This window comes from Anas platyrhynchos, chromosome 4 (genome assembly GCF_047663525.1).
Source record: "Anas platyrhynchos isolate ZD024472 breed Pekin duck chromosome 4, IASCAAS_PekinDuck_T2T, whole genome shotgun sequence".
Lineage (NCBI taxonomy): Eukaryota > Metazoa > Chordata > Aves > Anseriformes > Anatidae > Anas > Anas platyrhynchos.
In genome coordinates this window covers 19,416,438-19,441,021 of record NC_092590.1, presented here as the reverse complement: position 1 = coordinate 19,441,021, position 24,584 = coordinate 19,416,438, and the positions used below count along the sequence as shown (strand labels likewise).

The window sequence follows — 24,584 nt, the reverse complement described above, 5'->3', positions numbered from 1 at the left end:
CGAGTGTGTGACTGCATACATAAAAGCTGCTTCACCGGGTGTAAACCTGGCGGTGTAGCTGCTCACGTACCTCGGCGGCACTGTCTGTGTTACAACAACAGGACCCGGGGGGGTGTTAATGAACAGCACAAGCCTTGTTTTCCCCCAGCCGCCTCCCCTCACAGCCTCCTGCCCGGCCTCCCCCGGCGGAAGGGGCGGCGCAGCGCGGTGCCGGGCGTGGTGCCGGGCCGGGACCATGGCGGCGGGCGGCGAGCAGGAGGGCGGCTGCGAGCACTACCGGCGGGGCTGCCTGCTCAGGGTCAGCCGGCGGCGGCGGGGTGGGCGCGGGGCCGGGGGGCTCGGGGCCGGGCATTGAGCCCTGAGCCGAGCCGTGCCGCTTGGCTTGCAGGCGCCGTGCTGCGGGAAGCTCTACCCCTGCCGCCTGTGCCACGACGGCGCCGAGGAGCACCGGCTCGACCGCTTCCGCGTGGCCGAGGTGCAGTGCAGCCGCTGCCGCCTGCTGCAGAAGGTGGGCGCCGGGGCGGGGCGGGGCGGGAAGGGACGGGGCGGGGGGCGCCGGCATGGCGGGGGCTGGGGCTGGGGGCGGCGGCGCCATCTTGAGCCGCGCACCTCACCCCCGTTACCCCCTGTGTGGCGGCCCCCGCAGGCCCAGCAGCGCTGCGAGGGCTGCCAGAGCCTCTTCGGCGAGTACTACTGCGGCGTGTGCCACCTCTTCGACCGCGACAAGAAGCAGTACCACTGCGACGACTGCGGCATCTGCAGGTGCGACACCCATGGCTGAGCCGCGCCCCTCGGCATCGGCTGCTCGGGTCGGGGTGTGAGGAGCTGGGGGGCGGCTGCTGACCCGCTGCTCGTCTCCTCAGGATCGGCCCGAAGGAGGATTTCTTCCACTGCTCGAAATGCAACTTGTGCCTGAGCCTCAGCCTCCGAGGGAAGCACAAGGTGAGCGCACGGCAGTTTGTGCCTGCCTTTGGGGAGCAGCGCAGTTTCGCTGACAGGAGCTGGCTGCCTGGGCTCAGCCCCAGCACACGCAGGCGGGCTCAAGCCTTGGTCTAAGTGCACCAAACAACACACCTCTGGGCTGGCTTCGCCCACAACTGAAGGAAAACACCCGTAGGGAACACGCCTTGGTCTCCTTCCACCCCTCTTCTGTCAGTCCCTGACGGTGTTTAAATCGGAGCTCCTGCCCCTGCTGCAGCATGGGGAGAGCTAGGCAAGGCTTGGGAGCCACTTCCCTGTGTATACTTCCAAGCTGTGTTTTATTATTGTTATGCTAAACCACCTGTTAATCTTCAGAACATCAAGCGTAAATGAAAACAGTAATGTTTCATACATTCTTGTCTGTCTCTAAAAATTTCCATGTTTAAACCAATGTAAATAACCCTATAGTAGATTAACCTTTTTCTTTGTCTTCGCAAAGTGCATCGAAAATGTCTCCAGACAGGATTGTCCAATATGTTTGGAGGTGAGCTACTTCTTTTTGACTCTTGCAATTGGATGTGCTGTTGGCTGTCCTTGAATTTAATATTATTTTTTTTTTGTCTAATACTTGTCTCAAAACAGGATATTCACACGTCCCGTGTTGAAGCTCGTGTTCTGCCATGTGGTCATCTTCTGCACAAGTAAAGCACTGCAAATATTTGAGCACTGGAAATAACCTGCTGCCTAGTGTGCACTGCTTATTGCAGCGTGTCCAGAGCAGGGCTACGAAGTTGGTGAAGGGCCTGGAGCACAAATCCTATGAGGAGCAGCTGAGGGAACTGGGGTTCCCTCAAGTCTGGAGAAGGCCAGACTTTTTCCTTTCATTGCTCTCTACAAATGAAAGGAAAATGTGGGAAGCTGGGAGTCGGCCTTTTCTTGCAGATAACTAGTGATAGGACTAGGGAGAGTGGCCTCAAGTTGTGCCAGGGGAGGTTTGGGTTGGAAATGAGGAGATATTTCTGCTCAGAAAGAGCAGTCAGGCACTGGGACGGGTTGCCCAGGGAGGTGGTGGAGTCACCGTCCCCGGGGGTGTGCAAGGAAAGGTTGGACATGGTGCTTGGGGACATGGGTTAGTGGGTGACATTGGCGGTAGGGGGATGGTTGGAGCAGATGATCTTGGAGGGCTTTTCCAACCATAATTATTCTGTCATTCTGTTCAGCAGCACTACAGGCTTTGTTGATGTACGTGCCTGGTTTTGAAGGGAGTCATGGTAGAGTGGCATTTTATCAGGAAGCACTTTCTTCAGAAAAGATGTCTTCCACAATCCACTGGATCTTGGTGGTGGTGGAGGATTCATTCTGTTATTTTTTTTCCTCTGCTGAGTTTCCTTGGGCACATCCAAGGCACGGGAGTACTTTGTTATACTACAAAGCCTGTCCACTCTATCGGGCTTTTATTAGGTGTCCTTAGAAGGACGATTACAGCAGGACCACCTGCTTCCCTCCCATCCTCGTAACCTTGAGATAGACACTTTCCTTTCCACATTTTTCTCTGTGTGTACAGTTAATGGCCTTCATGTTTGACAGAGGCCTCTCCAGATTGAATCTTCCCTCAGGTCCCATCTACCTTAAATTTACCTTGTGGTATGTCAGTCTGTTTTTCTTAGCAAAATCGAATGATGCAACCCGTGACATATTTTTGAATTTGTTCACTCACGTTACTTTAGAAGACCTTAGAATGGAATCACGTGTGCTTTATCTCTGCTTGTTTGGCTAAGTACCAAATGGTTTTGTGGGAAAGCTTTCTTTTCACTTGGACTGAGGATATTTTTAATTTACGGTCTGGGGATAGCTGTGTGCCTTTTCCCTTTGTTCAGTCCAAACGTGTTGGGTTAGTAACCCAGATGTGTTACTGGTCGGTAGCTGCGTTCTTCTTACCAAGCCTCTAATTCTGTTTTCTTTTCAGAACATGTTATGAGGAGATGTTAAAGGAGTAAGTATTTATAAACCTCTCTTTTCTGTGCATGGTTTAATCCAAGCAGATGACTTGAAGGGGCAAAGATCATGGTGCCAGTACTCAGTAATTTCAGGGCAACTCCTAAAGGGAAAAGGGGCTTCTAATTTCCAGCTCTGTTTGCAAGAACTTTCAGTTTGCAGTTTCTCTCTGACTTGTATGATGAGAAACTTGACCTTTTGTTGTTCCATGGCCCTTCTCCATCTTCTGAATTAGACTTTTTTCCCTTCTTTGCCAGAGGTTACAGGTGTCCTTTGTGCATGCACTCGGCTTTAGATATGAGGAGGTACTGGCGGCAGCTGGATGATGAAGTAGCGCAGACTCCTATGCCCACAGAGTATCAGAACATGATGGTGGAGGTAAGAGACCCGTGCATGCCTCTGCCCTTGGCAGATCTGCATCTCTCCCGTACTGGCGGTAGAGGGCAGTAGGAACTTGTCCTGGATCAGAAGCCAACCTGACTCAGGGAATGATAAAGAACTGTCATGTGTCGGCTTACGGTGTGATCTGTTGGGTTTATAAACAAAGGCACCCTCCGTGCCACTAGCAAAACAAACAAAAGAAAAAACAACACATAACAACAACATAAAAACAGAAAATGCCATAATATCACACAGTGGAGAAATGGCTTGGTCTTCGGAAGTATCTTGCTTCCTTCTGTAGCATTAGGTGCTGTCAAAGCAAAAAGCAGAAATATTTCATTTTTTTGTACGTTGGAGCTTCGTGTTCCATGTTTGGTTTTTTTGTTTGTTTTTTTTTTGTTTGTTTTTTTCTTGCAAAAACACTCAGCTATTGATTTGTGCAAGGCTGGCAAATACAAACTTCTGTTTCCTTTCAGTTACCTCAGAACTGTGAAACTGGGTGCTGCTTGCTAGTGAGACTGAATTAAACCACTCAGATCATTGATGTTCTGTTTGTGTCTGTTCTGGTTTAGGCAGCACATCTTACTGACTCTCTGAGTCAGAGCGTTATGGAAAATCTCCTCACGGCTCGTTTTGAGAAGAGCATTCACTTTGACTTATGTCTTACACAGCAGACAAGCTAATGTCGGTAGCTGTTGTTAATCTGCTCTCATTTTGACTTGAGGCTTTCTCTGGTGTTCTGCTACATAAAGAGAAGAAGCTAAGTAAGGCGTGTCTGTCCCTGTAGCTGCAAACTGAGAAGTTAAATCAGCCCTGTCTATTCTGCTGCTGCCCTTAACAAGAAAATATTTTTGGCATTGTGCCCTGACGGCAAGCCAGTTCTGTAGTTGCTAAAAGCATAGTTGTACTATGTTTCTGAGTGTCCTGTTGATGCTACAGCCTCTCTCTCTCTTCTTCTTTCCTATATACGTAGATCCTTTGTAATGATTGCAATGCCCGCTCTACAGTGCAGTTCCATCTCCTAGGCATGAAGTGTACAAACTGTGAATCGTATAATACTGCCCAAGATGGAAAATGCAAGCAGCCCGCGGAGTAGCGGTGACTAAGATACGTGCTGCATACGGCTGGACACAGAAGACCTTGCTGTGGAAGAGGCTATCTATTAAAAAATAATAATAATAAAATTTCAGTAAAAGTTAACTCGGAGTCGTCACACCGACGGTGAAGCTTTTGTGCTGGTGCAAAGGAGTCCTGCAAGCAGCGTCCCCCTCCCTAGCACCTGGGGCAGCAGGTGGTTGGGAAGCTCCCCATCGGGCAGAGCGATAGCAGCAAGGGTCAGTCTCTGGAGGGAGTGGTTTACCCTGCCAGGGAGGAGGCAGCTCAGGAGCATAACTCGTGAGGTGCGCAATGGGAAGCTGCTGTGAGCAGCAGCTGTCGGAGCAGAGCGTGTTCTGGGGCAGCCGAAGGTTGTGAGCATAGTACGGGGTGGAGGTATAGCTGTTCTGGCTGCAGCTGCTGGGGGAAATCGGGAGCTTTAAGAGTGGCCTTTTACATAGTGCTGACATCTGCAAAGCTTTGCATGAGAACATTTTGTTCTTTGAAATGACGTGTTTGTTCTAGGGCTTCGGAGCCATCGGTGCGAGCGGATGGAGGCTTGCAGAAATTGCATCCCTTTGATTTGTCGACGTGCACACATGCACAGTACAATCCTCATTTTAAAAGCAGCGCTGCTCTGTGTGAGTACACGTGATGAATGGCCTAAAAATCATGCTGGGCTGCCCCTCTCCCAAGGGTCCACCCCACCTGGTGTCTCTTCATGCAGATTCCTTTGCCAGCTGCAGTTACATTCACATGGCTTTTGATCCTCAGTTGTTTTGTTCTCTTACGAAGCGCTTCAGGCAGGCAGGTAGCTGGATGTTTTGCTGGTTAGGTAACATTAAATGGAGCACATACCATTGTCTTGTCAGACTAACAGTGGGCTGACTAATCCGTCTGAGCTTGGGCTGTTTGCTAAAGTAACAGCAGTTCAGAGAGGGACTCCAGCACAGGCACCAGGTTTGTGATTTATTATTACTATTTTTTTTTATGTGGCATCTTCATTGTGGTTGGAGAAGGTACAGTAGAGAAATGCTTTCTTCTGAAAAACAAAACCTCACCCCCTCCTCTTCTGTGTGATATCCTGCCTGAAGTGTTTTGCAAACCAAGTATTACAGAAAGCTCTTCATTTCTGAGAACTTCAGGCTGTGCAGTGTCCCAGTTGCATGAAATGTGCAGGGGAAGGTGACAACAGTTTGTCTTCACAGTACAGCTACTCGTCTTTAACTTGCTCTGTTGTAAAGCGACAGACTTGATCTGGCAGTGCCCCGTTATGTCTGAAATATTAGGAATCGGATGATAGCGTTACTGTAGCTTGCTTATGTATCTCTTTCTGAAGCACTTTTCTTACTGCTATAAATGTAAAACAACGTCTATTAAAACAAATTATGCCATGTGCTGTGGTCTTTTACGTGCGTGCTTTCTAGAAATTGCTGGGTAAACCAAGATCCAGCACCCTTCACCGGAGGGTGGTGGGGCAGTTTGGCAGGGGCACTTCTGCATCGATGAAGTTTTTCACAGGGGAAAGCTGCCCTGCTCTTGCAGGCGGGTGTTCGCAGACAGCAGGCGTTTCACATCTCCGGAGTGGCGCTGCCTGCAGCCTGCCAGGGGAAAACGAAGTGAAATCACCCAGCAGCATCGCGGGAGGCCGCGGCGAGCAGATGTGGAGGGAGCGAGCGTCACCTCCTGAGTCATGGTGACTCCATCAAAACAAGCAGCAGCTGCTGCCAGGCGAGCAGCAAATTAACTGTGCCCTGCTCGGGGGAGATCTGATTAAAATGGAAACGAGAGCAGCTCGTGTCATCTGGCCAGCTGCAGACAGGTTTGTGCGGGGCTGAGCCTGGTGTCCTTGCTCTCCTGCCCCAATCCTGGCCGTCCCCTCCCCTGCCCAAGCTAGGGTGCGAGTGACTCTGTTGGACAACGCGGGTAATCCACGGGGTGGGATTTGGGTGGCAAGGGGAACAGGAGAGAGACCGTGGAGAAGTGCTTGTGTGCTCAGGGCAGGCAGAATAGCTGGAAACGGAATAAAGAATGAATTTCTCATGCTGGTCAAAACCCAGTGACTGGAGCGAAGGGATATTTCACTGGGGAGCTACGTGCAGCCCTTGTGGGCTCCAGCACCAAGGCAGGCTGCCACAGCAACTTGTCCCGTAAAGCCTTGAAGGGTTTGTGCTGGTGGGTGGGTGGGGAAAGGAGACCACGAGGGCTGGGCTTACCCAAGCAAACCGGAGGCTGCTGCCTCCACCCATGTGCCTGTGAGAATGGGGACAAGGATGCTTCCACCCTACAGCTGCTGGAGATGGCTGGAAGCACCAAGCCAGCCTTAACCCATAAAAAATCAACACCACCAAAGAACAGAAAGAATTAACCCTGCAAGCACCTGCCAGGAAGAAACAGATGCAGCAGCTTCTTCACTCAGTCAGCGAAATGTGTATTTAAAGAGCTGCAGCGTGCCAGGGCTGCTGCTGGCTGAAGGAGGTGCAGAGGAACGGGGGCACCGAAGGCGGCACCGCGGGCACCGCTACCGGCGAGCGCCGCGCGGGGGAAACGCGGGCTTGTGGCTTGCAAAGGTCAAGGCTGAATTTCTGTGCGTCTTCCAGCCATCATTTCCATAGCGCTGTGCTCATTACCAGCAAATTGTTTCCTGTTTGTCTCTTTTTTTTTCCCCTGCAAAAATTAGGAGGTAGATGAGCTGTCAGCATATCACAGCGCGGCTGCGAGGCGAGCATCAGGAAGCTCGGTCGCTGCGTAGCCTTCGACTGTGTTGCTAAATCTAAAACCATGCTGGTCAAGTCCACAAGCAGGCAGATTTTATGCTAAATTCTACGCTAATTTTGTCGCAGCTGGAAATATTCCTGTTCGGGTTTCAGTCACAAGACTGGGCTGAAAGAAAACCCTTAGTTCAGCTGAGCTTTGGAGGAGCAGCTCCCTCCCCAGCTGTACTTTTGCATGAGGCTTAGAACGAAAATGATACAGGGGGTGGGCTCCGGCCGACTTTGACCTTTTCCTCTCTTGCTCTTGGTATTTGCTGCTCCTCTAGCGAGGGGTTTCTCTCTTTTTTTAAGTCAGGCTGAGCCATAAATGTGTTGCATTGGCACTGCTTTTTCCAGCAGGCAACGCACCTGCAGCAGCTCAGCGCCAAGGTGGAGGAGGTGAGGTGGAAAGCTGAAAGCTGGGGGAAAGCCCATCTCACACGGCTGCTGCTGGATGGAGGGGGCAGGCTAAATCCCCCACCGGAGCTGGCCAGAGCGAGGGGCAGCAGCTGGGAAACCCGATAACAGGAGCTGGGCTCCCGCGGTGTGCATCGAGCTTGGCACGGAGCCCTCGCTGCCTCCCGCAGGGCCACGAAGCGCACGGCGCAGCAGAAAATGAATGGCTGGGAGATGAAGATAAATGCGGCAGATAAAGATGGGCAAGGAGCGCGTCTGGGCCAGCAGGTGCTGCAGAGAGAGCTGCCCTCGCCCGTGGAGGTGCTGGATGCTGCCCTTTTTGGGGGGCAAGGAGAGCGGAGGCCCTGTGCACACGTGGTGGTGCAAAGCCTGCTTTGTTCCCACAGCCCTGGGTTCGTCCCTTCCTCCTGGGGAAACTGAGGAAAGCAGGGGCAGGGAAGTGGGCAAGGGCTTTGCATTGAAGCAGCCTCAGCAGCAATGCCCAAACCTGCTGCCCACCACCCAAGCCCAAGTCCCCTCTCTGGTGCACAGCAAGATGAGGAGCGGATGGGCTCGTTGCTGCCTGGTGGGAAAATCTCCGCATTCCAGCAGGCTGTGGATGCAAACAAGGTCAGAGGAGCTATTAATAAAGCCAAGGCTTGCTGAGGAATGCAAAACCCAGGAGGGGGGAGATGGCCCACAAGTAGAGGAGCATGGGGCTGTGGGCTTCTCCTGGAGCTGGCTGCTGGCAGCGGCGCTGCCCTGCCTGCACGAAGCCCTCTGCCTTCCTCCCCAGCTGGAACGAGCACAATTAGCGCAGTGCTCCTGGTGCCTGCCTCGGCTGGGCTCTATTTATAGCCGAGCCCTAGCAGAGCCTCTGCCCGTCCAGCTTGCAGCAGGGCTGGCGCAGGACCTCTGCACCCTCCCCCGATGGTGAAAAATGAAAAAAAAAAAAAAAAAAAAAAGCTAAAAATAACAACGCACAAATACTTCTCTGACATCCAGGAGCGCAAGTTGGTTGGGCTGGAGGCCGAGGGTTTTGGTTGGAGGTGCTTGTGAGCGGTGAGAGCTGACGGAGAGGGCTTCCCTGGGCTTCCTCTTGCGTGTCAGCACCAGCGTGCTGCCAGTGGCCGCGCTCACGTGGGGACGGCTTGAGAAATGACCTTTAAAAATGAGTGGCAGCTGCGGATGACAGCACTCCGCTGGCACGTGCTAGACGGGCTGTGGGAAAAAGTTGGTGAGGCATGGTCCTTGTGTTGTGAATTTTCTAGGTTTTTGTGTTTGTTTTTTTTTGGAGAGGGGTTAAAGTAACAGATGCTGGAGCTGTAGATCATTTAGCTATGAGTTGTAGAGATCATTTTGATGGCTGAACTTGATGGTCTTGATGGTCTTTTCCAACCCAGGTGATTCTGTGCTTCTACACGTGGCAAAGTCGAGCCCTTCTCCCCAGGGAAGGTGAGGCAGGAGACCTGGAGCAGGACCGTGGCCTCGGCGGTGCTGCAGCCACGCTGTGCCACCAGCCCGGGGAACGTGCTGTGCTGGGCGCAGCTATGCGAGCTATGTTTTCTAATAAATAAAGTATCCCAGAGATGGGGGAATCTGGCCAAAAAGGGGGAGGGGGGGAGCTTTCGGAACAAGCAGGAGGCTACCGCTCTTTTCTGTAAATAAAGCAAGCTTGTGGCATAGATATCCTGCTTCATTTATTTATTTGGGGGCGGGGGGGGCGAGGGGGAGGCTTGTTAACATGCTTTTATGTTTAGTTTCGTCTTTTTCCCCCTTTGCATTGCCATCGTGCTGTGGGAGGAGGGAGATCCTTGGGAAAGCTGCAAGGATGGGGAGGGGAATGGGGCAGCACGGCAGAGGCCCCGGCCTCTACAGCAGCCCCTTGCAGAGGCTGTTCCCTGTGATGCTCTCCCATCATCGAGTGCTTCTGCTGTTTCAGCCCGGGCCCCGTGGGTGTACAGCCCCCTGGACGTGGCAGGTCACAGCCCCGGCTGCCTCCTCCAGGGAACCTCGCAGGGTTTGGCCGTGCAGAGCTGCTCTGGCGAGGCCAGAGGAAATGAAATAACGCGAAGACGGTAATTACCTGCCCTGTACATCATCGCCAAATCGAATCAGCGCGGTCGCTGTTGAGTCATTTCTTTTATAAGGTCTTTATAACTGTGTGTAAAATATATATGGACATCTGAGTTAATGGGAGTCATTGGCGTGCCCGGTGGAAGCTCTGGGAGAGCTCTGGGCTTTACCTATGGACAGATGCGATAACTTGCAGCTACCTTTTCTTTGAAAAGAGGTGAATTTGACATCCTTGCACGGGCTGTTCAAGCTGCCTCATGCAGCCCTTGCTTTTCCAAAGGGTGGACAGAACAGGGACCCCAAAAGCCTTCATCCCAGAGCTGGGGGCACTCCACCATCATCACCACATCCTCCTCTGATAAGGGGACCCACTGGATGGCACAGCTTGCTGGTAGCCCACTGCTTGCACCATCCCTCCGCCTGCTTTCTGGCGGGTATAGCGGGCTGAGGTTGAGCTGGAACACCTGCCCTTCAGGAGGTGGCCACCATCACCACACTGCGGTCCTGCAGCGCAGGTGGGGCTCCAGACCCACGTCACCCAAGGGTTTCACCAGCAGCACTGTTCCAGTTTGCTGCACGTGCTTCTGGCTTGGGTTTCTATCGATGCTGCTGTTATTATTACTGCAAGGTGGTTTCGACAAGTGTTTTCTCAGGTGACAACTGGACACAAGGAAATGTCCTTGGTGCCCTCTCCCCTCCCTTCCCCAGCCTCCCCAAGCAGCTCGCCAGGGCGGATTGGGGATGCCGCAGGCTGCCCTCATGCTTTCGGTCACGAAAAACCATAAAACTTCTGTTCCACAATGTCTCTGCAGGAAACGATAACTCGGTGGCTGAGAAAGCTCCCTCGAGACATCTGTTTTCATCCGCGCCTTGGTTTTTCACATCCTGACACGACGTGAGCAGGTTTTATCTCACACTGGCTGCTTTGCAAGCGTCCCCTCATTCTCAGGGCTGCTGGGGAAAAAGAAGGGGACCCTCGTATTAAATACTGGGGAGCTTCAGCATCCCAGGAGGTATTTTGGTTTTCCACAGGTGGCCTCAGGTTCTGCCCCCTATCACTCGGTATGGGAAAGGAGTGCTCCCTCCTGGGGTATGCCTGCTAGGATGTATTTAAGCCCATAAACATAAGCCCAGAAGAGTGGATGTCCTGGGGCCCACTGAAACGTCATCAGTATAAGTAAATATATAAGAATAATAAAAGGAAATACAAGACGAGAGACACCCTGTCATAAAACTTGCCCTGTATACACTGAAAGCTTGTCTTTCCTCGGCTGGATAGGTGTGAAGGTGCTGTTATCAGTGCATTTTTCTCCCATTAACTCATCTGGTTTCTCCTAGAGCTGGCATGCTCCACCAAGGAGCCATAGGATTGACACGGACCCATTTCCCACCAGCCACAACAATGCTGGAAAAAGCAATACATGAGGAGTGCCCTCCCTGCACTGGTTGTGATTTTAATTATCACATTTTCCTCTTCGCCCCTTGGTCATTCCCAGCGCCTTGATTGCTTTTCTTGCCTGCTGTCACACCTGCTCCAAATCTGCAGTGCCCTTCAGCACAGGGCAGAGGAGACCCAGGTGCACACGGTATTTCAGATAAGGGCAAACCCTAGGGCTGTGCAGTGCTTTAGCAGCACTCTCTGCTTTATTCACAGTTTCTACCTGGTTTGAACTAAAAGAGATTAAACAACCACTTGGTACCCACAGCTCAGCCTTAGTGCCACCAAGCCCAGCAGTGGGATCTCCGCATTGAGGTGAACCTCAGCCACCCAGTGACAGCTCCCAAAAAACGATAGTTTTCTCCATGGGCCCACTGGTTTGGGGCTGCAAAGGTGCTGGGGGACCCTGTTGTAGGGGCAGTGACTGGCCCATTCCCAAAATAACCCCCTGCTCCAGTGCTCAGTCAGTGTTACCCAGATGCTCACACATCATGGCTAGAGGAGGGCTGGAGCTCCTGGTTTCAGGACACGTGGGGCTTGCTCTGACATGGAGCCAGAGCAGAAATGCAGTCCTGCCCATCATAGCTGTCCCCTGAATGGGCAGCTTCAAGGTGCTGATCCTGCAAAAGTGACAAAAGACCTTGCCAGCACACCTGCTCTGGTAGAAGCATGCATCTGCATTACAGCTTGTAAAGATGAGAACAGCCATAAATCACCCTTTTTTTTTTTTTTTTTTTTTTTTTTTTTTGTCCAAGCAGGTATATGCATAAACTGGGGATTAAAGCGGCTTCAGTGTATTTTAGAGGAGAGGTATTTCAAGGATTAAAAGTAATGTTGTGAAGCAGACAGCTATGGGTGCAACAGTGAGTTGCTTCTCATCCCAGAAGTGCAGGTGGGAACCTTTCCTGGGCATTCTCACATGGTATTTGGGAATATAAACATACAAATTAAAAAGTGGGATTAAAAAGGAAATAAGTTTCTGTGCACAAACACACACACAAAAAAAAAAGAAAAAAATAAAAAAGAAGAAACAGGCAAAGGAGCAGTTGTAATGCCCTGTGACCCATGGCAAGCTACCACAGGTGAGGGAAGGCAGAGGATTTTGCAGTGGGGCAATGCAGGGAGGTGATTTGGGAGGGAGGGATGCACAAAGCAGTGGGACCCTCTTGGCTTCCCCCATGTTCCTTCCGAGGGCACCACGATGCAGTGTAAGCCTCCATCCTTCCCCCTCTCCTCCCCCAGGGAATTCGGGTTTATTGGGCTAAAAGCAAAGCTGCCAACCCCTCCCACCCCCAGGACCCACTCGGCTGCTGAAGCCAAGGTGCGGCGGCATCCATCCCGTATTATCAGAGAGCTTCCCACGCAAAGGGCCAACGCTCAGGTTTATTGTGGGTGCCATGCACCCGCCCTCCGGCCGCCTGTCCTCTGCTGGACCTGCCGTGGTCCTGCTCACGGTGGCTGCGGCTCGGTGCCCAGGCGCCTGCTCTGGCCACGGCCCAGCACACACGGTGGGGGGGAAGCAGCGGGTGCCGTGCTGCAGAAGCGCTGATAAATAAGGATCTTCTCCTGCTAGGAGTCGTCGTAGAGGGGGTTGTTGTAGTTCCCCCAGGAGCCGTAGTCGTGGTCGTCCAGCAGCCGGCCGTAGGAGGAGTGCCTGTGGGGAAGCACGCAGCGGGTCAGCCTGCAGAAGGCGAACACAGCCAGGGAGGCCCCCAGAGCAGCAAGCACACCGGCTGCCCTCCAGCACCTTGAAGCCCAAATAGGGGCACGATACACAAGGCTGGGACTCGAGGCCTTGCTCCGAGGCATGGCCCTCACGCTTGTCCCCGCTGTGGGCTGCTGGCCTTACCTGATCTTGAGGTACGCCGCCGCCGCGAAGACCAGCACCACCAGCACGATGACCGTCACTGTTATGGCCACGATGCTCCCTGCGGGCAGCAGCAGAGAGAGCAGCGCTCAGCCCTCAGCCACATTGTCCTCAGCAGCTCTGGGATGCAACCCTGCCGGCCATCTCCAGCACAGACACCCCCTTTGGGCTTCCCAAAGCCCCTTCTGAAGGGGCTGTGCCATGCAGCAGTGCCAGGCACCCATATACTTTTGGGATCTCCACCTTCCCGTAACACAGTGCAGGTGGATTCGGGCTAAAACACAACTGGGTTTCTCCCCAGGGCCCACAGGTCACAAAGTAATCACAGTGGGAGGCTACTGCAGCCAGGTGGTGGATGGCTCCTCCAGGGAGCACATCAAGAAAGCTCAGCCTTGCTCTCAGGGTTGACAACCAGGCTCTTGTGTCACTTCTAGGTGAAAAAACAACTAGAAAAGGAAGCCATAAATGGCAAGGGCAGGAAAAAAAAAAAAAAGTGGTGTGTGTGCCTGCATACGTGCACGGGGAGGGGAGATGCTCACCTGCGCTCAAGGCACGTGGGACCTCTTCCATGGTGACTCCGGTGGAGGGGGTGCTTTTGCCATCGGCTGTGTCCTCGGTGGGGCTGGCCACAGTCACTGAGGGGGACGTTGGCTCCGTGGCCAGGCTTGATGCCACGGCCATCGTCCCTGGGGAAGGGACAGTCTTCATCGGCACTGGTGACTGGGTGGTGCTGCTGGGGACGGTCGGTGGGGACAACACCGTCCCAGGGGATGAGTATGGGGTGCTGCTGCGTGGGGAGGAAGAGAAGGGTGTAGGTGTGGCCGTGGGGCTGGGAGGTGTCCCCAAATCCGTCGTCCCTCCCTCCACGCTGGCATTATGCACTGTCCGAGGACTTGGGGCTGTCTCCAAGGCCGGTGGCACCGAGCTGAAGGCTACGGGGGGGTTGTCCGCTGCAGCGACAGTGCTTGTGGGGATGGAAGCAGGGGACAACATGGCCACAGTGCCCCCATTGGGGTCATCCACCTCAGCTGGCCCGGAGGACACCTCATCTCTGGTGGGTCCCGTGGCAGTCGGTGGTGTAGGCTGGTGGGGAGCTGCTGCAGGGACAGCTGTGCCCCCCGAGCCCGGCCCCGCTGCTGTCCCCACCACTTCTGGGGGGGTGCTGGCGGGGGCAAGGGGTGAAGCTGTGGGGTCATCACCAAGTCCTGGGAGGGAGAAAAAGGAGGGTTAGTAAGGGAGACATCCTTGTGGCAGCTGGCACCTTGTGCGCTTGTCACAACTCCCAGGAACCCAAAGCCAGCTGAAATCCCCCTTTAGGAGCAGACAGGGAGGGAAAGGAGGATTTCTTCCTGCTCTCGTTCCTAGGCCATGGGGTAGAGGGTCCCAGCACCCTGGGACTCCCCATCCCATGCATCCCAACCCACCCCCTGCAGGGCTCAGCACCCCCTAGCCCAGGCTGGCGGCCCCATCCCCGCTGCCCCTCCAGCAGGCACCACGCAGCTGGGAGCGATAACACAGGGCAGCTTTCTTCTCCCCCATTTCCTTGTGCATTCATTCATCGCCATTTCTTCGCATGAAGATGAGTCATTCTTTCCCCTGTCCCCACCAGTGACTGCTATTTTTTCTCCCTCCTGCTCTCTCCAGAGAGAAGCTCAGCTCCAGGCGGTCCCCAGCAGCTCCCCGGGCACAGCCAGGCTGCGGGAAGGGCATGCCAACAACAAGTGACGTCGGGAGGAATTTCTATTCCCATGCACTCTTATGTACACCCCCTGAGCACCTTGTCATGGGGCTATGTGAGAAAGGAGGAAAACAATCTCAAGACAACACCGATTTTCGTTGCTGCCCTGAAAGCCGCTTCCCCCAAAGCCCCTCGCTGGTGGCACCCAGGAGAGCAGGCTCCAAATCCCAGTGCTGAAGGGGAGGTGGGAGCACTTGGAGGCATGTTGAGGATTGATGTTGATTTTCCCTTTATAGCCTTTCTTTTTTTTCTTTTTTTTTTTATTTTTGGTACAGGAACACTGCTATCCTCCATTTCTCCTCCCTTGACCAGGTTCAAGCACTCCCGCAGTCTTCCCAAGACTCACTTGGCGGGAGGAACACGAAGGAGATCAAAGGCGAGGGAAAGGAGGTGTTTTGGGGTGGCCTTTTCCTTCTTTAACGGGAAGCGGGCACAGGTTCCTGGCAGGGGGCACCCGCAGCCCCCCGCTGCCTCCATGGGGAGCACTGAGCACCTCTCCCAGGCAGGCAGCAGGAGGGCACCGGGAGCTGTGCCACCACCAGGCCTCGCCCCCCCAGTGCAGGCAGCGTTAACTCCAAACTCAAAATCACACCAGCAGGCACCTAAACCTCTGCAAAGGGAAGTGCAGAGCTCGCACCCAGCATTTTGGGGGCCCGGGATGTAGAGGTGGCCACGCCGGGGCAGGAAGCAGCTCCGGGTGGACGTGCTGCCGGCCTGCACCACGCGTCCTCCAGCCCTGGGGCTCTCGAGGTCAGGCTTGGCCCTGCACCTCAGTGGCTTTGAAGTAAGGCTGCCCTCGGACGTCCCGGGGCACGTCAGCCGGGTGTGACTGGCCCAGCAGGTTACAGGCCATCATCACAGCCTGTAGCAGGGCGTCTTGCTGCTCCACCAGGTGTGGCAGGACCCCAGAGGGCTGCCAGGCCTCTGCGAGACCTCGCTGACCCTCTGCGAAACCTCCCTGGGATCCCGTGCTGCCTGCTTGAAGCCTCACCCTAAATGTCCCAGCCCTGCACCACCATCGCCATGGGACCCTGAGCTCCAGCCTGGCCACTGCCACCTCGGGTCACAACACATCAGGCTGTCCTCTCCTCCAGCCTAGAAAAGGGGTCCCACCAGCAATACAGGCTGCTCCTGAGCCTCGGGTCCTGCGGGGACCCCGCATAGCATCCCTGGCTGAGGGCCCCACGTGCCACCACATCCTGCTCAGGACAGCCTGTACCCACAGGGCTGGGAGGTCAGCAGCAAGCCGGGTCCTCTACGAGCACATCTGAAAAGGTGAAGGACTGCTGAGGCAGTGGGTCCCTCGTCCTCCCAGCACCTGGGCTGCGGCTGGGAGCAGTAGCCAGAAGAGTGCACTGGAACAAAAGATAGAAAAACACCAGAAATCTGCCTTCAGGACCACATGACATCAGGAGCTAGGAGGCAGGCAGGGTTGTCAAAGCAACTGAAGGACATCAGTTATCAAAGGATACCGAGCATAGTTCAGCGCCGAGGAATGTGCCCATCTGATTCCCTTAGGGCCATCCTGCCCTGCTGGACCTGGCTGGGAGCAGGGCTGGATGCGGAGCTGCCAGGATGAGGCACATTGCCTGGTGCCATCCTTTCTGCCCAGTTTAGAGCCCTGTGGGGGCTTTGCATGGGTTGAAGATGGAAATAGGAGAGAAAAATCCAAATCCCTGTAGTGCAGATATCCTCCCTTTCAAGATCATCAGTGCCAGTCATCTGGGAAACCCCGGGTATACCACCTAGTGCACGGAGCAGCTCCCTCTCCTGCGGGCATGCTGTTGTCCTGGTTCCTGCACGTCACATGAAGGTGATGTCTCACTTCCATGCCCTGCTTTGGGAACACATACCTGGCCTGGGCTGGGAGCTTCATTAGCAGCACATTGCTCAGAGCCACTCCAGAGGCAAGCGTGGCAAGCTGTTCGGCTGTTACACCGGCTGAGAGGCAGCACAAAAGAGAGGAGCTCCAGCCCAGGAAAACAGAGCTGGATGTGGCAGCCGTGCCACGGCAAGCAGGTAGTCCTCACCTACGTGGGGAATACAGCAGTGCTCTCACCCTGGGTTAACCCCAGCGGTCCCCAGCCATCGCGTTTGCTGCGTGTCTCCTTCAGGAGACAAGTGAGAGCAGCATAGGGAATGGTGCACCTTATCCTGACTCTGCCACCCTCCACGGTCCCCATCCCCTCGTGAGTCCCTGTGGCGGCACCACCTGGGTGCTGAGCCTCGCCTCCTTCGCAGACCTTGCCCTCTGCGTCAGCTGGGCCGGCAAGGCTGCGAGCACTCTAATTTGCCTCCTGAGCAAGAAGTCAGAGGTATGACAAACTTCCTCCTTCCTCTCAAACGCTGTGCAAGGGATGCTATTATTTCATTACAGGGCCAAGAAAAGCACGGAGTTATTCCTGCCAAGCTGCATCCTCTCTGTCATGAAGCCCTGAAGAATGAACATTTAAATCATACATTTAAATGAACGTTTAAATCATTTAAATGCACATTTAAATCATGCATTGATGCCAAAAGACTTTTTCTTGTAAATGCTGCTCCGGTGGAGAAAAATTATAGAAAACACCCAAAAGATCCAAGCCCTTGATGGAAGCATCCCAAAAGCTGCGGGGCCAAAATCCTAGGAAATATTCCTGGGTTCTTCCACGGGGGCCCTGCCAGTGCTGCAGAGCTGGGTGCTGGTGGGAATGGTGCCGGATCTGTCCTGGGCACTGGGAGAAACAGCTCCCAGTGGGCACGGGAGGGATGCTTGGCTGGGGGGAGATGTCCCAGGAGCAGCTGATGTGCTCTGAGCCCTCTGGTCCCCTCGCAGGTCTCCCTTTGCCGGGGATGCACGGCGTGCACAAATGGCTGAGAGCGTTCCCGTGCTTGTTTCCTCCCCCCTCACTTTCCAGCCATAAAAATAAACTAAAAGCCGGGCAGGCTGAACGCTTCTGAGGCTGAACCGGGGGCGATGTGCCCAAAACCTTGCACAGTGGGGTCCCCTCGTGCAGTGGGTGATTGCCCCCGGATCCCACCGAGCGGGGCACAGCCTCTGGCTGCCTTTCTCCCTGCGTGGGGCTTGCCCACCGCACACCCTACACACACCCGGCTGCTTTTGGGCTGTCCCCAAATCCCCCCAGGAGGGCACCTGTGCCATGCAAGTGACAGGAGCAGCCAAACACCTTTGCCCACCCCACTGGCGGCCGCGGACACGCGTGGCTCCAGGCTGGGCGCATCTCCCCCATCCCGAGGACCCGCGGGTGGTGGTTTTATTTTTTTTTTTTTTAATTTTATTTTTTTGGAGGGGGAGGTGTTATTTCCCACGGAGCCCCCCCACACCCACGGCAGAGGGGTGCCCCCCCCCGCCTGCCCTTCCCACGCGTGTCCCCGGCCTCTCACCTGCCGGGAGGAGGAGGAGGAGGGCGAGGAGGAGGCGGCAGCAGCAGCCCATGGTCCCGGCGGCACGGGCAGCCGCGGAGGGAGGGAGGGAGGGAGGGAGGGAGGGAAGCAGGGCAGGAGGAGGCGGGATGGGGAAGGCACCGCCAGCCCCGCTCCCCGCCCCGCTCCCCGCCCGCAGCAGCCCCGGGAGCGCAGCGGCACCTGCTGGCACCGGGACGGGGCCGGGAACCGGGACGGGAATAGGGTTGGGGTTGGGGTTGGGGCTGGGGGTAGCTCCATCGCCCCCCTCCCCGGCCGGCTGCCCGCACACCCCCCGGCCGGAGACAGCTCGGGGAGCCCGCTTTATATCCCCCCTGCTTAAGGGGTTCTCCGGCTCTGCTCCCAGCCCTTTCGCATCCTCCGCCGTTGTCCTGATGTTTTTGGGGTCTGGGAAAAGCTCCCCCGCGGAAAGCCCTTCCTGCTGCGGCAGGCGGGGGGCAGCGAGGCAGATTTTAGCCAGGCGGGGAGCGAGGAAAGGGCTGGTTTTCGGACTCAACGAGGTGAAAGCAGGCAGAAGGGAAAGAGGGCATCGAGGGGGCAAAGGACAAAGCAAGAGCGAGTTTGCTGAGCAGGAAGGGCGGCTGGGTTTGGGGCGTGCTGGAGGTAGCGGTGCACAGAAAGAGGGCGGGTGGGCAGAGCCGGGAGTTGCCCCAAAGGCGGTGTGGGGTCTGCTGCGACACCCGGGAGCGGGGTCTGGGACACCACAAGGGTCAGGACGCGGAGCAGACACGGGCTCCAGCCCTTTTCCCTGCAGGTGGATGGGATTCTCCTCACGGAGCGGGGGCTGCGAGCTGGCACCGGAGGATTTGGGGCGAGCAGGACGCTCTGTGGTGGGCTGCAGCATTGGGGTGACTTCAGCCTCACCCATCCCAGCGTGGCCAGGGGACAACCCACGGCCACCGGGGCCCCACGCGTGGGGTTTTGCCCTCCGGGGCTGCTGCAGGAGCTCGCTCAGCCCCGGCCGGCGGCCAAATGGGGCGGCTGCCAGGGCGCGCATCCATCGCTGCCATCCTGCGGTTTGAGGTCACCGCTCCCTTTCCAGCCCCTCTTTCCTCCGCCCGCAGGGACAGCGGGTGCAGGGGGGGGGGGCACATTTGGGAGGACATTTGGGAGGGTGCGAAGGGTCCCGTCCCCTCTCCACCTTCCCGCAGCCCCCGACCAGGGGGCCGGCGGGGAAACCCTCGCCGATGGGACCCCACCCGTGGGTTTCCACCCGCGGGGGGGAAGAAGAGGAGCAGGAGGAGGAGGAGGAGGAGGAGGAGGAGGGCAGAGGCAATGGGTGGCGGTGCTGGCAGCGGCCGCCCCCGTCCCGCCCCGTCCCGTCCCGCCCCGCCGCGGCCGCCGGGCAGCGGGCACCGGGCAGGCGGAGGCTGCGGCGCCCATGGAAGCGGCGGCGGCCCCGGTGCCGGGCGGCGGCCCCGGTCCCCTGCTGCTCTGCCTGGCCCTCGCCTCCGGTAAGCGGCGGCAGCGGGGCGGCGAGGGGGGGGCCTGTCCCGTTACGGGGCTCGCACGGTCCTGGAGAGGGGTCCCCGCACCCTGAGCCTCCCCAGGGGTGCTCCCGTCCCGCCCCGTGCCCAGCCCGGTGTCCCGCACCTCTGTCCCGGTGCCACCTCTGGTCCCGTCCCCGGTGCCCCGCGGTGTCCCCCTGTCCCCTCCTGGTGCCCCCCGGTTGTGCCTGGCTGTGGGTGAGGGCTGCGCTCGGCTCTGAGCCCCTCGGGACTGAGCGGGGCTCTTCTGTCACCTGCACCGGGACCCAGCCCGCGGGTGGCCTTGGAGATAGTGGACGTGTGGACAGACATGTGGACGTGTGGACAGATGTATGGATGTGTTTCACTGTCCCAGACAGCACCCGGGATGGAGGATGCGGGCACAGCGAGCACCTCTCCAACAGGTGCACGCATTGGCACAGGGACGGGGCACATCTTTGCGCTGTGGGGTGATCTCCTTGAGCACTAAAAGTGCACAAAAGGGGAAGGTCCCACCTCGGAGTGCTCCTTCCCCCCCCCAGATGGGAGCAGCTGGGGCTCAGCCCTTTGGTGGGGCTGCTGCCGCGCTCTGCCCAACCCGCACCCACCCAGAGAATGGTGCCCGACCTGTTTTGGGGCTGCGGTGCCCTGCATGGGGCGGATGGAGAGCATCAGACCAGAGCTGCCAATGTGCAGGCTGAGACCCAGCTTCTGGGGCCCCTGCGGTGCCACCAGCCCCCGCAGCATCCCCGGTGCCACCACCCCGCGGAGGGGAGGCTGCCGGAGGGAGGCCTCGCGGAGGGCGGCTGCGGCAGCTGTTTGCAATAAGGCCGGGGGCACTGCCCTGCTTGGGGAGCTTCCCGAGCCGAGCTGAGCCGCACGCTCGGGGTGAAGTCAGCCCGCAGCTGGTGCCGGGGGGCCCGCCCTGGCCTCGTCCCTTCTGCTGGAGGCAGCGCAGGCTGAGCCCCGCTCTCTTGGCGCCCAGTGGCTCGAGGCGTGCTGCTGCGGCGGCGGTGCCTATATATAGCCAGGAGGGACGCGGTGCTGGGAAAGGCCCTGCCACCAGCCCGGGGACACGGGAGGCTGCCCACGCTGCCACCCCGCTCGCTGGTTGCCCTGCCAGGCTTGCCCCTCGTGCGGAGGCCGTGCTGGCCTAGCAGGACGTTGCGACCACCCCAGCTCTTCCCCATGGCACGGGGACGTGCCCCGCTGTGCTGTGAGGCACTGTGCCGTGCCACCCCACGAGAGACACCCGGCCCCGCTGGCAGGACCCGTCCCCAGCTCGGCCCCACGCCGCGGAGCCGTGCTGAGTCAGTGCTGGTATGCCGGCGATCCGGTTACCGCGCCGCTGCCTGCGAACGTCCCAGGGCGGCCGCCCCTTTCCTGGCTGAATCCCCGCAAAGTGCCAAACCCGGGGCGCTCGCCTCGGCTGGGCTCCCTGGCGGGTGTCCCACATCCTGCTGCGGCAGCAGTGTCACAGCGGGGGCTCGGCGTGGTGGCACTTGAAGGCTCCAGGAGGCTCTTCCAAAGGGGCCGCTTGGCTGCTGTATCCATCCCTGCCTGAGGCTCCACCGGCTGCCCCTGTGTCCCCCAAGCCCGTGCCAACAGCACAAAAGGGATGGGGTGGTGGCAGGAGGGTGGCTGGTGGCATGTGGGGCCAGGATGCCACCTGGCCAGGCACCTGCAGACAGGGAGCAGCTTCCCTTCCCTTCCCTTCCCTTCCCTTCCCTTCCCTTCCCTTCCCTTCCCTTCCCTTCCCTTCCCTTCCCTTCCCTTCCCTTCCCTTCCCTTCCCTTCCCTTCCCTTCCCTTCCCTTCCCTTCCCTTCCCTTCCCTTCCCTTCCCTTCCCTTCCCTTCCCTTCCCTTCCCTTCCCTTCCCGCCCAGGGAAAAGCTGACGATGATGCTGCCGAGGGAAGGGGGTCCCCTCCCTGTGCCGCTCCCCTGAGCCATGCCTCCTCCTCTCCAGGCCTGGCTCTTTTCAGCTGCGTGGGTGCCGATGCCAATGTGACCGAGGGGCTGCCCTGCGAGGGCTGTGCAGGTAACAGGGGGGCGCCCAGCGGTGTGGGTGTTTTGTCTGGCACACACCCTCTTATCAGCGCCGTGTCCCCGAGCCGGCAGCAGCCAAGGACGCGTGCTGGCAGCCTGCCTGGCTCGGATTCGCCATGGTTTGGGGAGCATCTCGGGGCACTGCCACCCCCGAGGTCACCCTGTGCTCGTCCCCACAGGTAACGTGACACAGCTGCGGCGGCGGGGCCACTTCTCGCGGTGCCCCGAGGAGTACCGGCACTACTGCGTCAAGGGCAGGTGCCGCTTCCTCGTGGCCGAGGCAGCGCCAGCATGTGTGTAAGTCCTGGTGGAGAGGGCCCGGTGGCACGGGGGGACAGTGTGAGATGGTGCCTGGACTCCTACCCTTGTCCCCTGTGCCGCGGGGCAGGTGTGAGCCGGGCTACATGGGGGCGCGGTGCGAGCTGGTGGACATCTTCCCCCTGCGGGGCGACCGGGGCCAGATCGTGGTCATCTCCCTCATCGCCGGCATCATCGTCCTCATCATCTTTGTTGTCTGCACTTGCTTCTGCGTACAGTATGTGGGGATGGGGCGTGGGGACGGGAGGTGTGGGAGTGGTGTTTGAGGGCGCTGGGGCATCGCCACAGGGCTGGGAGGGGGAAGGGGCAACAGTGTGGCAGCCCCCTTGGTGATGCCTCATCCTGATTATTTTTTTAATTATTATCCCCCCCCCCAAAAAAAAAAAAAAAAAGCCACTGTCGGAAGCAGCGCAGGAAGAGGAAGGAAGAGGAGATGGAGACGCTGAGCAAGAACCTGCCCTCCAAAAGCGAGGACGTGCTGGAGACGGACGTCGCATGAAGGTGTAGGGGGCTGCAGGGGGTCGATGGGGACCTTCCCACCCCCTTTTGGGGGGGCTCTGACAGCTCCCCTGCTCTCCTCTCCCCGCAGCGGCTGCAGGAACCTGCAGGCGGGTCCCAGCGCCGGCTGGAGGGGTGAGGGGTCGCGCTTGTCATGGTGCTAATAAAAGGGTGACCGCACACCTGTGCCTGTCTGCGTGTTGCAAAGGGGACACGCTCCCTACCAGTGACCCCCACTCCACCCCAGCTACCTGTGACCCTGTTAATTACCTGTGACACACCTTCTCCCACCCCAACACAACCCCATTTTCTGGGAGTTTCAGCTCAAACTCCTCCTTTTAAGTAAAAACCTGCTCCTGCAAGCACAGGGGCCCTGCACATGCGGCCACTTCAGGGTTTGCACCCTGGCTCCTGCCATCCTCCGAGTCCCATCGCTGGCACCAGCTGGACACAGGCAGCTCCTGCAGCCTCTTTGCTGATGGTTCCTCACCAGGGATTTGCTGGTGTCAGCAGTGCCACAGGGCTACGCTTGCTGGCACATGGAAGTGCTCAACCCTGGAGAGGAGCAGGGTCCTGGGGGAGGCTGGTGGGGAGGAGACACATGGTGGGTGCCAGGGACAGCTGCAGGTGGCAGCGGGGCCCTTGGCTCCTGGTAGCTGTGCTGGGTCTGGTCTGGGTGCCACAGTCCCTTTGGTTACCACCTGCCCTGTGCCTCATGGCTCCACTTGTGGCTGGGGACATCCCAGCTCTGCACCTCAGGGAGCGCAGCTCCTGCCCCAACACCTCCAGCTCCAGGTAACTGCAGCCCGTGGCTGTTGAAGCAGCCCAGGCTTTAGGAGAGGTCATAAATCACTTGCTGTTGTAATATGAACATTGGAAGTCACTGCTGTACGCTGTATGGATACTGTCTAACTAGTTTGCAATTACTGATTAGTTAGCCCTGGACTTCTCCAGCTCACTTGCAGCTCCAGCTTGTGGATGTCTCCAGACCTGGAAGTCTCCTGGACATCTCCAGCTCATTGTGTCTCCAGTTTATTTGCACCTCTGGCTCTGTTTTGTCTCCAGCTCATGACAGTGTCCTTGTAAAAACAACCTGGGCTTTAGATAAGGTTGCAAAACATCACCGACAGAACTTGAATGTTAATATTGAATGTCATAGTTGTACATTGCATAGATACTAATTAGTTTGTATGTACTAATTAAATGGCCCTGGACACCTCATACCTCATGGGTATCCCCAGCCCTGGATGTCTCCAGAGACACCTCCTGCTCATGGTGGCGTCGACTCATTCACACCTCCAGCTCGTGACAGCTTATGCTTGTTGTAACAGTCTGGGGTTTAGACAAGGCTGTACATCAATCACTGTCATAACTTCAATGCTGCATGTTGTGGTTGTGCAGCGTGAATTGGAGTATGGGGTAGTTTGTGTTTCTGGATCCCTGCCCCCTGTGTCTGTGATCCACGGATACCTGCAGCCCCCAGTGTCTCCTGCATGTTTCCAGCTCACCACAGCTCATTTCTGACCCCAGGTAATTAAGGCTCATGCTTATTAAGACAGCCTGGACTTTTCACAAGGTTGTAAATCAATTGCTGTTGCAATTTGAATATTAATACTGAATGTCACTGCTGTGCATTGTATAGATATTGGCTAATTTAGTTTGCATTTATTGACTAATTAGCCCTGGACATCTCCAGCTTGCCGCCTCTCCGGTTCATGCACAGCTGGTAGACGTCTCCAGCGCTTAAAGCTCTGGGTGGTTAGGGCTGGTGCTTGTGAAAGCGATCTGAGCTTCAGACAAGGTCACCAATCAATCATTGTCATAGCTTGAGTATTATTATTGAATGCTGTATAGTTGTGCATTGTAAAAATATTGACTAATTTAGTTTGCATTTATTTATTTATTAGTTCTGGCTGTCTCAAACTCATTATAGCACTTAATTGTTGCCGCGATCTGGGCTTTATACAAGATCATAAATCAATCACTGTCATAACTTGACTACTGCATGCTGTGGTTGTGTGTTTTAATGCATGGATTATTCACTTCGTATTTCTCGCTTGGGTTAGCCCCGGGCATCCCCGGCTCCCTCTGCCTGCAGCTCGCGGCTCCCTCCAGCTGCAGTTACCCAAACACCGCACCAGTATCGCACAGCCCAGCCCACCCAGCGTCCCC

General features: G+C 56.8%; 3 protein-coding genes and 1 long non-coding RNA gene across 4 annotated transcripts; 2 read left to right on the top strand and 2 right to left on the bottom strand.

The window, feature by feature from the left end:
- The first annotated feature begins 140 nt into the window (after positions 1–140).
- On the top strand, positions 141–5,788 carry RCHY1 (ring finger and CHY zinc finger domain containing 1). The gene is made up of 9 exons (XM_038178565.2): positions 141–298; positions 389–508; positions 647–762; positions 864–942; positions 1,421–1,465; positions 1,564–1,622; positions 2,888–2,914; positions 3,174–3,294; positions 4,271–5,788. Exons 1-9 carry the CDS (start codon positions 236–238, stop codon positions 4,391–4,393), a joined length of 753 nt encoding a protein of 250 aa, XP_038034493.1. The 5' UTR covers positions 141–235; the 3' UTR covers positions 4,394–5,788.
- LOC140002430 (uncharacterized) lies at positions 1,775–8,662 on the bottom strand. The gene is made up of 2 exons (XR_011808944.1): positions 8,526–8,662; positions 1,775–5,993 (listed from the first exon to the last, which is right to left on the bottom strand). It is a non-coding gene; the product is annotated as an uncharacterized lncRNA (long non-coding RNA).
- A 3,756-nt stretch (positions 8,663–12,418) lies between these two features.
- On the bottom strand, positions 12,419–18,181 carry PARM1 (prostate androgen-regulated mucin-like protein 1). Its single transcript, XM_027456115.3, has 4 exons — positions 18,045–18,181; positions 13,462–14,127; positions 12,905–12,983; positions 12,419–12,709 (listed from the first exon to the last, which is right to left on the bottom strand). The coding sequence occupies exons 1-4, from the start codon at positions 18,094–18,096 to the stop codon at positions 12,625–12,627; spliced, it is 882 nt and encodes a 293-aa protein (XP_027311916.2). The 5' UTR covers positions 18,097–18,181; the 3' UTR covers positions 12,419–12,624.
- A 1,200-nt stretch (positions 18,182–19,381) lies between these two features.
- On the top strand, positions 19,382–22,592 carry BTC (betacellulin). Its single transcript, XM_027456116.3, has 5 exons — positions 19,382–19,537; positions 21,517–21,588; positions 21,776–21,893; positions 21,985–22,131; positions 22,308–22,592. Exons 1-5 carry the CDS (start codon positions 19,465–19,467, stop codon positions 22,411–22,413), a joined length of 516 nt encoding a protein of 171 aa, XP_027311917.1. The 5' UTR covers positions 19,382–19,464; the 3' UTR covers positions 22,414–22,592.
- The last annotated feature ends 1,992 nt before the right edge of the window (positions 22,593–24,584 follow it).